Genomic DNA, 13,423 nt, shown 5'->3' with positions numbered 1-13,423 from the left:
GGAGAATAAATGCAAATTTCGAGCAGAGTTTGTTGACCAGGAAAGGAGAAGAAAGAAGATATTCAGATCTCAAGAAGAGGATAAGCTGGCAAGCATGCGGAATAAAATGAAGAAAAAGAAAAAAGCTGCGCTGGTGATCCAAGTCACTCGATCATATCGATATCATCATCCCCAGCAACAGCTGTCGAAGGAGGCGCGATCTGCTGCGGCTCATCCGGCACGACATCCTTGTCCGCCGTACCGGCGCCAGCATTCGCAGCGCCGCCCCAGTAGTCTTCCATTTCCTGGTCCAGCTCTTCCTGTGTCTTCCTGGGTCTGCCGTTGACCAGCGGACGGCCCTCACTGTCCGTTCTTCTCTCCTCCCGTCTCTGGCCCGGTCGTCGTCCTCCGCCTCCTCCGTTCCTGCGCTCCGGCGACCGCTGGCCGGGGACATACCGATCGATGTGGTCTGGAGGAGGCTTCGAGACATCGCTGCGGCGGGTGCGTCCACCACGTCTTCCACGACGGCGACGTCCCGATCCACCATCAGGGCCGCTCTCACTCTCGCTTTCGGGGCTTAGACTGCGGTCATCTCTGTCGCGGGGCCGCTCGATACGGTCGAAGAGACTGCCCTTGGGTCTCTCCACGTGGTCGAACGGGTTCCGGTCCCTCCGACTCCCGCCGCCCGAAGGGAGGAGGGTCATGCGGATCGGCTGGCCCTTTGCGTTGGCGCCGTCGAATTCGCGGATGGCGGTTCTGGCATCGCTGAGACGGTTGTAGGTGACGAAAGCAATGCCTTCTGAGCGGCCGGCGCGGTCGTATTTGATGGACACGTTCGAGATTGGTCCGATTCGTGTAAATAGATCCTTGACAAGAGGTTGTGTCAGTAACCGTGCTCTAGAATAAGTTGTGATGGCATAACCAACGTACCTCAAGATCATCCTCTGTCAGGTCATAGTGAAGATTTTCGATGCGAAGCTTTGCCCCTGTCGGGGCACTGGACTGGAATTAGCGCCTCCCGAAAGAAAGGGCAAGTAGTGGAATATCAACATACTGGTCAGGCTCGGGAGAATAGCGATCACCACGTCGGGGCCTGGGGGCTCGGTACGCAGGGCGCGCTGAAAAAAATAAATAAACTGGTAAGAAAAGGACGAAGTCCTGCATGGGCCTGAAATATCCCAAACGTACTATCTCTGTCGTCTTCGAACTTGTCGTGGACCCAATCACTATAAAAAAGCCAAACCAGCAAAATCAGCAAATCGCTCCTTGAGTGAGGCCCTAACAGGCCCCGATGCCAACCAAGCAAATCGGATGGTGATCCATCTTACAGATCCAGATCAACACGGTCCTCTCTATATGACTGTTGTATGTGCAAAACGGGAGAAGGTCAGCTGGGAGTCAAATCTAGGTATATCATTTCATGGCACAACGCTCCATGTGGTGCAGTGACGAAAGCATTCGTTGGGCGCCGTAGTCATTGTTCTTTTTCTGAGCAACTTGACTATCGGGCCATCGGATGCTTCGTCTTCTTTATACGGTGCGAGGACGTGACAGGAGGAATAGGAGGGAGACCTAGAATTTTTTTCACGACATGGTCAGCTCGATATATCGGAAATGGAAGGACGGATGGAGAGATGTATGGCTGTAGCGTACCTTTTTCACGCCGTCGCGGGGACGGTCATGGCGACGTCCACGGCTACGACCACCGCGGTTTTGTCTCTGTGGGTACATCTAGCATCAGCAAATGTTGTATTGAATATGTACGCTCGGTTGAAAATTGTAGAAAGGCAAGTAAGGTGCGGGGAGCTTACAGGACGCTCAGCGATAATCTCATCCAGGCTGCGGTCCATTTTCAATGGCAGGCGCAAGCTAATTTGGTAAAAGAGAGAAATGAATTAACAGAAACAGGATTTGACAATATGGTTCGATGTTCAGCCTTGAGAGAAAATAGACTGAGATACGGGAAGCAGGTTCTTTTCGAATGGTGAAAGCTCATCCAGAGGCAGCTCACAGATCGCATCCCCGGAACGTGAGACACGCTCCCTTGCCAGCCGAACGGCGATATCACGTGACGAATACCAATCTATAAATACGACCCAAGGTCCTACCTTAGGCAGAACGCTAACTTCCCGGCTTTCACAGAAAACAAGAGCAAGTTCGCGATCAAATTAGGCGGAGCAGTTCTGGGTATTAACTTTCCCAATTTATTGCTGTACTAGAAACTACTCACGATACTCCGACCCAGATAACCGCTACTCCGCCCAAACCCCAATTTCGCATGCAAAGCACGAGCGTCATTACGTACAAAAAGAAAGCAGGAGAGGACGTACCTAGGAATACAAAAACGAAAGGCCAATGGGGAAATCCTGAAAATGCATTAAGGAAAATAATGGTTACCCTGTATGCATGGTGAGGCCTGGAGAGGCAACACATGAACTTCCCTGCCAGCTGCACAAAAACACATCAATGTAGCGCCTGCTAGAGCCTCCCCAACTGCCAAAAATGCTGTAGCGTAACGCGACTTAAAGCCCTCCGTTGATGGATCTAGAAAACCTATGGTTGCTACTGCCAGATTGGGGTCGGCCGTCACCTTGGTCCATCATTTTTTCCATAAAGCTGATATAGTCATACTTCGGGACGTCTCGGTCCTCCAGGAGGTCTGGCCCCTCATGCTTTGGCATAGTTTCGAGGAGATTCTCGATAACTTCGTCCGGAATGAGGGAGTGCCTGAGATCGAGTTCGGTGACATATGGCTGCAGAGCTGTCAGTATATCTGATGCACTAACAGAGCATTGGGTGGGAGATGAGAAGCAAACATACCTTTCCATCTGCAACTTCGCGGAAACTCTGGAACACTTGCTCCGCCGTATTCTGGTCTTCCGTCACACTTACCATGAAACGGATGAACTGCTCGAAGCTAACACCGGCATTCTGCGCCAGTCTCTCGGGGCCGCAGGTCTCGATGAACACCTCGTGCATTTCATCCTCATCGTACACCAGCCCCAGACTTGCAAGTGCCGCAGAGAACTCAATCTCATGTAGGGTATTCGAGGCGTCACGGTCGAAATGTCTGAATACGGACTCGAATTCTTCCAACTGTATCGGCGTCAGATTGGTCATGTTACGTGCCACCATCTGGTTTTCAAGGAACGCAAGCTTCTTATTGACGCTCGACTTCACCAAACCCAGCTCGTACTCCAGTTCGTCCAGTGTATAGGTGGTGAAATCGTTTTCTTCGATGTTCGCTTCCTGGCATTGCTCGTCCAAATCGGCAATGGTATCCAAGAATGCATCCAGAGGGGGTAGGTTGTCCTTGAGACGCTGTACATGTGCCAGTTGGTCCTCTACATCACCTTCCAGGCCGGAGATGGCAAGAGACAAGGTTTTCAACGTGAGCGCGAAATCGTTTGCCTTATCAGCGAATGAGCGGCGGAGGGCATTCTTGATATCACGAATGGTCTCGTTGATGAGCTGACTCCGCGCTTGCTCGTCCCTTGTTAAATATTCCCACTCCTGGTCGAGCACCTCTGGACGCAGCTCTGCAGGCGGTTGATAGGGACGCAGTCGGTAGGTGCTGAGCTTGGTCTTGATGTTTCCGAGCAGAGCAGCCAAGTCGGATTTCTCCGCAACCCACTTCCGTTTCTGTGTCTTCTTGTATATCGAGAATTGTTTGGCCTGTTCCTTGGCATCCGCGTAGGTTCCCTCAAAGGATGCCTCCCGCCACTCATCACGCTGAGCCCGAATCTGACGCAGAAGCTCCTTCATCCTGCGCTCGTAAGAGTTCTGCATCTCCCAGGCACCTTGCATGTTGGTGATGAACTTCTCTACACGCCTACCGGCGTTCTCGACCCTCTCAAGCTGGGAAAAGGCATGGAACCAGTAGGCAATGTAGGTCATGAGAGACCGCTCATCCGGCTTGGCGACATCGCAAACGTCCTCGACGTCGAGCAGGTCAGGGATGCCAATCTCGTTAGCAGCGATGTCGAACGCCAGTTGCATGTTTCCTTTGTGGTCGTTCTTGTCGAGGGAGTCGAAGTCGATGAGGTCAGGGCGATGAATGTCCAGCAGCGCACAAAAGGCCAATCCGTCGTTCCAACTAGCAGAGAAGTCTCTGACTTCAACTCCAGGATAGCAGGCCGTCTTCCGTTGACACCAGAGCAGAAGACCCTCCTTGGCAGTCATACCCTCCTCGTTGATATCGCTGATGGTGAACCTCAAAATGAGGGTCCATATCAAGCCCAGGATGATCTTTCTGTTTCCATCGACGATATCCTCCGCTCCAATGTTCGTCATCTGTATACCCCTCCCCTTGATGAAGTCGAGACTCTTGTTGACATTTTCGAACTTCTGCACGCGCAGCTTCGGCCTCGACGCGTATCGGCCCAGAGACTCTCCGCCGAGGATCTCGAGCAGGTGGATGAGGATGACCTGAATGTGTGAACGAAGAAGTCAACGAACCGCCGGGGAAACTCTCGAGGAAACCGTAGACGGGCAAAGAAAAGGAGACTCACGCCATCGCAGAGATCTTTCACGAGGTCTTCGATGGTGATGTTACGAATCTTGAGCTTGTCATTGAGCCTGTTGGGAATATGACGATGGTTAGCGTGAATGTCAACAGAAATGCGTGGGCAGGCCGGCTCTGGGGGATGAACGGACCATTTGGTAAAAGTCTTTTGTTGCACATTAATCCACGACTTCTCGACCATGTACATGGTTAATAGCAGCCGTTCATCCAGGAACTCGGGGTGATCAAATAGTTTGGTGTCCCAGAATCTGTCAATAGCCTGAAGTGGAAAGGTAGGATGTTCAAGCTTCGGATCAGAAAGTGGTGAATCGGGGATATATTAGCCTAGCTAGGTCAACGGGCTGCAGGTTGAGCGTTCAGATCGTCGAGCAGCTGGGGCTGGGAGCTTGTCCTTGCCAGCCAGGGGCGGGGGAGGGAGTCCCTACTAACGGCACTACGGCTGATCCAACGAGTGATGGGTTGTCAACAAAGCGCCCGCCTCCACAGCAACCATACCTCGAGCGGGCGGTAGGAACCATGCGCTCGATTAGGCTTGCCGAACCTTTCCAGGGTTCTTTGACGGGACAACCCTATTTGCGGCTGGTGAAAGGACGTTCTTTGCAGAAGAAGATAAATATAGATGGATATATAAACACAAGACATTTGTGTAGACTGTAGGCGTACCTGAGTGGGAACGTTAAAACGGCTGGTGTCGGTTTGCCAGCCCCTCGAGCCGCTGCCAACTCACCAACCTTCGACCGTCTGCATCTTATGTACACAGACATATCACCATATTCTGCACTCCTCTGGCTGACCCACTGGTGCCAGCATTCAGATCAACTATCCTCTGCTATAACTGCTCTTATGTTGCAGCCATGCTCCTCTATGTTGTATCCTTCTTTTTGCCTCCATCCACGCAAAGTTAAGACTCGACGACCATCCGGCAAGCGCACGCAGTACGCGGCCCAGAAGGGTCCAGCGAAGCCCACTATTCGCCATTGGACAGAAGCAACGACGATCTTCACCACATCTAGAGCGCTTCTTGTTTACTAAATCATCCACGCTCGGTTCTAGCCTGTGGAGCGCGTTCGCCTAATCCTCTCCGAGAGATAGCACCGGATCGTTGCTTCCAGCCACCAGCCACCAGCCACCGCAAGCCTCAGGCTACTCTCCCACAGCGAAGTCGGGAGCAATGAACTGCAGAAGCTACTTTCTAGGATAGGCCTCTTATACTAATTGAGCAATAAATACCTAGGTAGGTATGGTATGCGTAGCGATAGAGTGACTTAATGTATATGCTCAAGGGACAGAGCCGATCGACAGGTTCTAGGGACACCGCATTTTGCCGGGCTGCACGGGACTCGGGAGTGTTAGTGCAAGGGTTCTTGAACAGCAATGATGTCGCGGGGAGTCAGCGCCCAGAGACCCCGGACGAACGACTTTGCTGTTATCGTTTGCATCAAAGGCGCTGTACATACAACGAAACGACTATAAAACTACTCCCGTCTTCATCATGTACGAACAACCGAGTCTCAACGAACATGTTCGGGGCCGTTCCGAGCCCGATCCTTGGAAGTTGGAGGTCGCATCCCTGGGTCGGATGATATCATTCCTTGGCCCCTCCGTGGTGGGGTAGCCCCAGGAGTCCAGAGCGTCAAATCTTCTCTCCGGATGATTCACGCTGATTCACGTACGAGCTGCTCGCAGATACCCAATTGCTCTACCTGAATATATTTTCTTTGACGCTCGTTATCAAGAGAAGCGTTGAGACCCTGTTTGCGCAGTGCCCGAGACCTTCATCTTCACACAGAATTCCAAGCGCATACCGAAATCGCGACTCGTGAACAAGCCACAATGTCCGCAAATCTCGCCATGACAGAACTCCTCCCGCTTCCCAAGTCAGACGTCAAAATCCCTCGCCTCGGTTTCGGCGTCTACCGTTCTCCCAAGAACCAATGTGTGGAATCTTGCCTGAATGCATTCAAGGCCGGATACCGCCATATCGATACGGCGCAGTTCTATGCGAACGAGGAAGAGGTTGGAGAAGCGCTGCGCAAGTCGGGCATCCCACGCAATGAGGTTTTCGTCACCACCAAGATTATGAGTCCCGGTGGCTCTCCCCAGGCGACATACGAAAAGGTTCTCGCGAGTGTCGACAAGATCGGCGGTAAGGACGGATATGTCGACCTCTTTTTGATTCACAGTTCCAGCTCTGGACCGGCCGGCCGTAAAGAGCTGTGGCAGGCGTTGGAGAGGCTCTTAGAGGAGGGCAAGACTAGGAGCATTGGTGTCAGCAATTATGGTGTCAAACATATCGAGGAGATGAAGAGCTATGCCAAAGTGTGGCCACCGCACGTCAACCAAATCGAAGTAAGCGTGCCCAGTCTCCAGTCAGATTGGACAAGGTAGGTTGCTAACGGATATACTTTGCAGCTCCATCCATGGTGCCAGCAGCGCGTGATTGTCGATTACTGCAAGAAGCACGGGATTGTTGTCGAGGCTTATTCCCCGCTCGTGCGAAACTACAAAGCCAACGATCCTACGTTGGTGGGCCTAGCGCAAAAATACAACAAGACCACCGCGCAGATCTTGGTACGCTACGCATTGCAGAAGGAATGGGTCCCCTTGCCAAAAAGTGACAACCCCTCTCGTATTGCGGCCAACGCCAACGTTTATGATTTCGACATCAGCAAGGATGATATGGCCATATTAGACGGCTTGGATCAGGGAGACGCCGGAGCGATTGTGGAAGCCGTTGCCAACGAGTAGGTCTGTATAGCCATAGTTGTGTAGATATATCGACGTTCAGATACCGAGTCGACCGTGATGCTTTATGTTCGTCTATTTAGATGCTTTTCTTTTTCAATGAATCACTGCCGGTCAATAATCTGGCCTTTGCATGAGGAACGCGTTGACAGACTGGAGAGTCGATCGTGAAGGGTTCACGTCATGCTTCGATGAGACAATCCACGCAAGACGTTGTCGAATAAACTGCTTGTCCATTGATCGTTCCGGCTGGAGTCCGACAAACTCTCCTGGTCGATGATTAGCTATATGTAGAGCCTATTCTGTGTGCAACTGAAAAGCTTACCATTGTCGTTATAAAACAGGCACAATATTGCGAGTGACGCTCCTGCAGAGAGATCCTTGCCAGTTTCACATGTCACCAATAACGGTCTAGACGGGTTAGAGCTTAGCCGTGACTCGACGAAATCCTTCACTTGGACTAAGGACTTTCGCAAATCGCGACTCCCAAGCTTAGAGGAGGCACATCCGAGATTCAGCCTGTTCGGGTTCCCTTCCGACGCAAGCGGACTGCCGTTGCAATCTATGACTAGGTCATAAGAACCACTATTCCCAGCCAAATCCTCGGTTCGACTAATATAGAGGTTCTTGGTTGGCGCAATAAGTGTTGCCTGTTGACCAGCTCCTCTCTTGCGATGCTCTTCCATCAGCGCTTGTATACGCTCAGGCAATTCCTCTTCTTCCGTAGCAAATATGAGAGATTTGTTTTCCCAGAAAACGGGAGGAGTTAGACCGTGTGCCCAGCTTTCACTATCGTCTCCGGCTCCTTGGATGTAGCCACCCTCTGACATTTCAGCGCCATGGACTCGTTTGGACGCAGAGCAGAGGACAAAAAGATTGTAATCCTTGCCCTTGTGCAGATCTGTCGGATAGAAGTATGATCTATTTGCAAAGGCCACCCGAATGGGTTTACCAAGCCTTTGTCTGAGTTCGTCTAGATCCAGTTTGAGCTCCTGTAAGGCAATTTAAGCACAAATGGTCATGTAGCTGTAGCTTACTCAGGAAGTACCTTCAGCGACCTCACAAAACCATCAATCCTCTTCTCGATCTGAGACTCCTCAGATGCACCTAGATAATTTGGCGGAAACTGTACAGCATGATAGGCGGGCTCGGACGGAAACAGAGCCCTATTCATCACCGCACACCATATTGGGATGGTCTTCGAGAGAGCATCGGGCATCACTGGACACTTGTATTAACAGGGTCCTTCCCGTCCGGGAAAGAGCTGCAAGGAACCGCTTGAACAGGCACTCACACTTTCCCCGGCGTGTGGAATCCACAATTATACATCTACGAGGACAACATTTAGCCTTAAACAAAACGTCTGCGCAGGTCGGACGTCCTACCCTCCATGCTCCCGAGCAATCGAAAGAACTTGCAGGTTCAGTCTCCGAAAACTGAAATCCCACTGGCCCGTGTGGCCATCGGTGCTCTTGAAGTAAGCACTCCCGACCTTTGTTTCAGGTGGAATGTACCAGCTGCCGCACCTCTCATTTGCAATGAGAGGGAGATCGTAGTGATTGGCGACCTCCCGAACAAAGAGGGCATCCGTTTCGATAGAGCGGAGCCTATTCGTCACAGAGAGGGCCGATCGACGCAGCGAGGAGAGGGTTTGGGAGATGGACTGTTCTGCTGAAGGGAAATGAAGGTCCGATAGGGAGACGGGGTAGGGATCGGGAGCGCCCATTATTGTCGTAGCACGCCGTCTGCCACTTGGCAGCTGACGGGTCTCCGAGCACGAGGGCCGTGAAGACGAGAAGTCTATAAGCGACAAGAAACGAACTTACCCAATCAGGGTATCCGGCTAGTTTTCCGCAAATAGCGGGGTTAGGAATGGTCACAGTTCATCGTGAGAGGGAGGGGGAGGGGATGATGCGGGGGCACCAATGGACGTACGTCCTCTTAAAAAATCGACTAGGTAGAGGCCGGGCCGGCAGCAGGACTCGTCTCAGTAGCTGGTCAAACGCGACTTTTGTCCGCAAAGCGTCGATAGGGAGTCTATACAGTGTAAACCAGAGCGTGCGCAGTACTGTACTCCGTACTCCGTCCGCCGTGGTAGAAAGCCCCAGGCACTTGAAGTGTCTGGAGACTTCCATGTGCGAGTGGAGCCGTCGAGGACGTCTACTAGCGGCGGAGAATTCCCAGGGCGGTCGCTATGCGGCAGGCTTATGGGTCCTGATGCCTCATCCATCGACGCCGCAGCCGTGAGGCAGGCGGGACTACTACTAGACTACGGAGTACCACCCAAGCCGTTACACCGTCCTCTACACTGTAGCGAGGCCAGAAAGTTAGGAATAAGGATGCCCAAGGAACCGACAAACGCTCAAGCCTCGCCAGGGCGCGCAAATTCCCATTGGAAGTCTGGCGATGCTGCGACCCTCGTTTGCACGGCCTTAGCGCTGCCACCGTGACTTGAGGACTGGTGATAGCGACCTCAGATACTTTGTAGAATCATAGATGGATAGCCCAGCCGAGGGCCGCCGGCGGAGTCCCCTGGAATGCGTCCCGGAGGACTGTAGTCCAGGCCTCCATCCACGACGGACAAGACGTCACCGCAGGTGCGCAGCCCCTCTGGTTCCCCATCCCGCTGCTGCCTGTGATGCCCAGTCCCCTCGGTCTTTCCTTGTCGGAAACTCAGGCTGGCAGCGTCATCGTATTCCTTTTCCGGTTTTGAGGCCCTGCCCATTGTCTCCTTCCCCATTTACTTAAGAACTTAAAACAACCTCCCCCTTCCTCTTTCCTTGACATTCACCCAGACCTCTGCAATTCACCTACACCTCGCCACCTCTCAATACCCCCTCCTCTCTCTCTCTTTCACCCAACCCATCTCACGACAGACATACCACCACACCTCATCTACCGCTCTATCCTCTCAGAAGATCTTTACTGGAACAACATCTCAAGAGTCTTATCAAGAATTCTACAACCATGCCTAAGGTCTGAATGCCTCGTCCACTGGTGATGTCAAGGACCCACTATACTGACAGACTGTAGATCACCGAAATTCTGCTCGACTGTGACAACACCTTGGTCATGTCTGAGGAGCTGGCCTTCGAGGCCTGCGCGGAAATTGCCAATGAGATCCTCGCCAAGCGTAACATCACCGATCGCTACACAGGCGAGCAGCTCATCCAGGACTTCGTGGGACAGAACTTCCGCGGAATGATGATCTCCCTTCAGGCCAAGTACAAGTTCGATATGGACAAGGAAGAATTCGAGCACTACGTCAAGGAGGAGGAAAACAAGGTCATCGCAAAGCTGGAGGCCAAGGCTAAGCCATGCATTGGTGCCAACGAAGAGCTCGAGAAGATCCAGAAGTCGGGCAAATACGGCATGGCTGTTGTCTCTTCGTCAGCCCTGCGCCGCGTTCAGGCTTCGCTTAAGAAGGTCGGCCAGGACAAGCTAATCGCTCCCAACCATATCTTCAGCGCCGCTTCTTCGCTTCCCAAGCCTACCTCCAAGCCGGACCCAGCAATCTACCTCCATGCTCTCGACCGAGTCGGCAAGAAGCCTGAGGAGTGTGTTGCCGTCGAGGACAGCAAAAGTGGTGCTCTCAGCGCTCTACGTGCCGGTATCCCTGTCATCGCTTACGTTGGATGCTACCACGGCGACGAAAAGAGGGCCGAAATGGCGAAGCAGTTATCTGATCTTGGCGCCAAAGTCATCATGAAGGATTGGGCTGAATTCCAGGATTGTCTAGCCCAGATCGAGGCCCTCTAAGTGGGTCGCCGATCCTTCCGCTTGATTCTTTCCGATTCCCCCATTTTCGGCGAATGATGTTACGACAGCAAGCACATTGGTCTCGGTGGAGCAAAACGGGCGTTTTAGTGCCTCTCTGCATCTTCTAGTGGATTCGACCAGGCTCATATCTTAGCCTCGGGGTTTCCTTTTCAATTAATGGCATGGTTTTAATATGAATAATGGCGAAAAGGACAGAACGGTCTACCGTCTGGTTATGTTCCTTTTCGGCTTTTCCACTCCGGGTTCCTGTCATCTTACCCTCTACTGCAATAGATGTATGTAATGAGGAAAGAGATACCTACGTAATGACCTCAGTAGCCTAAAGAAAATAGAAATGATTTTCATCAAAAACTGTGGTTCCTCGTCTATAGAAAATACTGTATCTTTTCTCAGAAGTCATTTTAAAGCTCACCGTCTCCACAACAATATGCGACGGAAGGTACACCATCTCGACTGAACCCCGTCCCTGCATAAATCAAGCGGCTAAAATTAAATCAATGGCAAATAAGCTATGCCTCGTTCCTCGCTAGCAGCGATCGATTGACCCATAGGGATCGGATTCCTCTCACCTTTTTTTTCAACTTCCTCCACAGCACAAAGATATCTGATTCACCTAATCTTCAACCTGGCTATTAGAAAAGCATAAATTAAGCTGTAAGCCGTCGCAGAGTAGTGAGACTTCTCAGACCGAAGTATATTCGTAGATTGATCTCGTGAATGTGAGGTAGGTAGGTAGTTTGCTACTTGAAGCCTATGGAATCACCCTCATCTGCGATAATGGGGAGAGGAGAGTACTCCGTACTTACTGATTTTCTGACCATGGATGGGATCATTCTTTTGGTTGTGCAGATTCTGTGGTGGTTGTGTGCATTGTGTGGTCCAACTTTGGGCTCGGATTGGTTCGGATAATTTATGTAAGACCATGGGGCTTACCTTGGATCCGACCGACAAATGAGAAATGGGAAATCTAGACCCGAGGAAAACATGGCTGGGTATTCCAAGGTTTGCCTGACCCGGAGGGTTGTTTCTATTATACTATGGCAGGTCATAGGAATTTGAAACGGATGTTCCAATATACTACTATACTTCCTGTAGCAGCTGGGGGAGGGGGATTCATGGTGACATCAGACTCGCGCTTTGCCTTTCCAATGGATTCCAATGTCCTGTCCTCGAATCGAATAAGTCTGGTAGGTAGGGAGGTTAGGTAGGTAAGTACATACCTAGCTGCAATGCTATCTGAGGGCGTCCCGACTTCTTTGCTTATTCCCCTATACGGATATATTGCATTTCCGTAGGTTCCAATCGATGGACCCCTAGCGCTGACAACTGTGCAGTGCGGCAATTCGTCAGTGCCAGAGGGGAAGGGGGTCATCTTAGACAACTACCTTTGCTACCCGATGAGGAAATCAATGTGAGTTATTTACAAGGATACAGAATAAAACTCCTGAGACATGTCCAATGCATCATCATCACAACTTTGACCCTGACGATGGCAGAAAATTCAAGTTATGCATTGGTACTACAGTGGGGGTTCAAAAGTTTTTAACACGCAAAATCGCGCTAATTTCACCGCTCATAATTCTGCCAGGCAAAATAACGCGGGTGCGCCTTTGGCTTCAATTCTTCTAATTCTCTATACTTTTTCTATGGCTAAATCAAAGGATTTGACCCCTACCCTGCGAGCTCGCATATGCGAGCTTCATTCGGTTGGATGGGGCTATCGCAAAATTCATCAGAAATATCCTCAAATCCCCATATCCACCGTTCGCTATACGATAATCAGCCAAAATGATCGAAAAGACCATGCTTCAAAGCCTCACAGTGGAAGGCCTAAAGTTCTGTCTCCAGAACAGCAGACAGCCCTTCATGAGCTTGCTATTCAGGATCCACATATAAAAATGCGTGAGCTACAGACTGCAATAGATAATCCACCTTCTAAATCTACTGTATGCCGCCTTTTTCGCAATCTTCATATGAAAAAATGGAAGCAAAAGAAACGACCTGAAATCACCGAAGAAAATGCAGATAAACATCTTGCCTGGGCTTGTCAGTATGCTCATTTTACACCTGAGGATTGGAAGTGCGTTAAATGGACTGATGAATGTATGGTAGAGCGTGGTAAAGGTGCGCGTACCTTATACACATTTACCAGTCCATCTTGACAAACTATTGAGCATGATGTCCATGCTATACGCTGTGGAAAAGGTGTAAAGCAGATGTTTTAGGCTGGATTCAGATACAATAAACGGACTGGTCTTATTCCTTTAGAAGGAGACCCTGAATCTGCATGCGGTGGTGTTACTGCATGGGTTATATCTCATGTATATAAGGCATGGTTACCTGAATTGGTTGGACCAGGTGATATTTTTATGCATGATGGCGCTTCTGTGTATA

General features: G+C 50.9%; 7 protein-coding genes across 7 annotated transcripts; 3 read left to right on the top strand and 4 right to left on the bottom strand.

Annotated features, from left to right (window-relative positions):
• Window positions 1–143: 143 nt before the first annotated feature.
• On the bottom strand, window positions 144–1,829 carry VTN00DRAFT_6044 (uncharacterized protein; the record flags this gene model as incomplete). The annotated part of the gene is made up of 8 exons (XM_069432637.1): window positions 144–845; window positions 910–976; window positions 1,034–1,097; window positions 1,168–1,205; window positions 1,308–1,331; window positions 1,532–1,551; window positions 1,633–1,698; window positions 1,791–1,829. The coding sequence occupies 8 exons, from the start codon at window positions 1,827–1,829 to the stop codon at window positions 144–146; spliced, it is 1,020 nt and encodes a 339-aa protein (XP_069288476.1).
• A 672-nt stretch (window positions 1,830–2,501) lies between these two features.
• VTN00DRAFT_6043 (uncharacterized protein) lies at window positions 2,502–4,691 on the bottom strand (the record flags this gene model as incomplete). Its single annotated transcript, XM_069432636.1, has 4 exons — window positions 2,502–2,732; window positions 2,800–4,407; window positions 4,491–4,557; window positions 4,636–4,691. 4 exons carry the CDS (start codon window positions 4,689–4,691, stop codon window positions 2,502–2,504), a joined length of 1,962 nt encoding a protein of 653 aa, XP_069288475.1.
• A 1,646-nt stretch (window positions 4,692–6,337) lies between these two features.
• Window positions 6,338–7,252, top strand: VTN00DRAFT_6042 (uncharacterized protein; the record flags this gene model as incomplete). The annotated part of the gene is made up of 2 exons (XM_069432635.1): window positions 6,338–6,853; window positions 6,917–7,252. 2 exons carry the CDS (start codon window positions 6,338–6,340, stop codon window positions 7,250–7,252), a joined length of 852 nt encoding a protein of 283 aa, XP_069288474.1.
• Window positions 7,253–7,363: 111 nt separating this feature from the next.
• On the bottom strand, window positions 7,364–8,975 carry VTN00DRAFT_6041 (uncharacterized protein; the record flags this gene model as incomplete). The annotated part of the gene is made up of 5 exons (XM_069432634.1): window positions 7,364–7,518; window positions 7,575–8,241; window positions 8,298–8,470; window positions 8,544–8,578; window positions 8,635–8,975. The coding sequence occupies 5 exons, from the start codon at window positions 8,973–8,975 to the stop codon at window positions 7,364–7,366; spliced, it is 1,371 nt and encodes a 456-aa protein (XP_069288473.1).
• A 199-nt stretch (window positions 8,976–9,174) lies between these two features.
• On the top strand, window positions 9,175–9,962 carry VTN00DRAFT_6040 (uncharacterized protein; the record flags this gene model as incomplete). Its single annotated transcript, XM_069432633.1, has 3 exons — window positions 9,175–9,180; window positions 9,295–9,695; window positions 9,746–9,962. The coding sequence occupies 3 exons, from the start codon at window positions 9,175–9,177 to the stop codon at window positions 9,960–9,962; spliced, it is 624 nt and encodes a 207-aa protein (XP_069288472.1).
• Window positions 9,963–10,216: 254 nt separating this feature from the next.
• On the top strand, window positions 10,217–11,008 carry VTN00DRAFT_6039 (uncharacterized protein; the record flags this gene model as incomplete). The annotated part of the gene is made up of 2 exons (XM_069432631.1): window positions 10,217–10,225; window positions 10,283–11,008. 2 exons carry the CDS (start codon window positions 10,217–10,219, stop codon window positions 11,006–11,008), a joined length of 735 nt encoding a protein of 244 aa, XP_069288471.1.
• Window positions 11,009–11,132: 124 nt separating this feature from the next.
• VTN00DRAFT_6038 (uncharacterized protein) lies at window positions 11,133–11,501 on the bottom strand (the record flags this gene model as incomplete). Its single annotated transcript, XM_069432630.1, has 2 exons — window positions 11,133–11,327; window positions 11,442–11,501. 2 exons carry the CDS (start codon window positions 11,499–11,501, stop codon window positions 11,133–11,135), a joined length of 255 nt encoding a protein of 84 aa, XP_069288470.1.
• Window positions 11,502–13,423: the final 1,922 nt, after the last annotated feature.

The sequence above is a fragment of the Thermoascus crustaceus genome, assembly GCF_041956765.1.
Source record: "Thermoascus crustaceus strain CBS 181.67 unplaced genomic scaffold VTN00scaffold_3, whole genome shotgun sequence".
Lineage (NCBI taxonomy): Eukaryota > Fungi > Ascomycota > Eurotiomycetes > Eurotiales > Thermoascaceae > Thermoascus > Thermoascus crustaceus.
The sequence above is the reverse complement of the archived record's forward strand: the minus strand, read 5'-3'. Positions and strand labels throughout refer to the sequence as shown.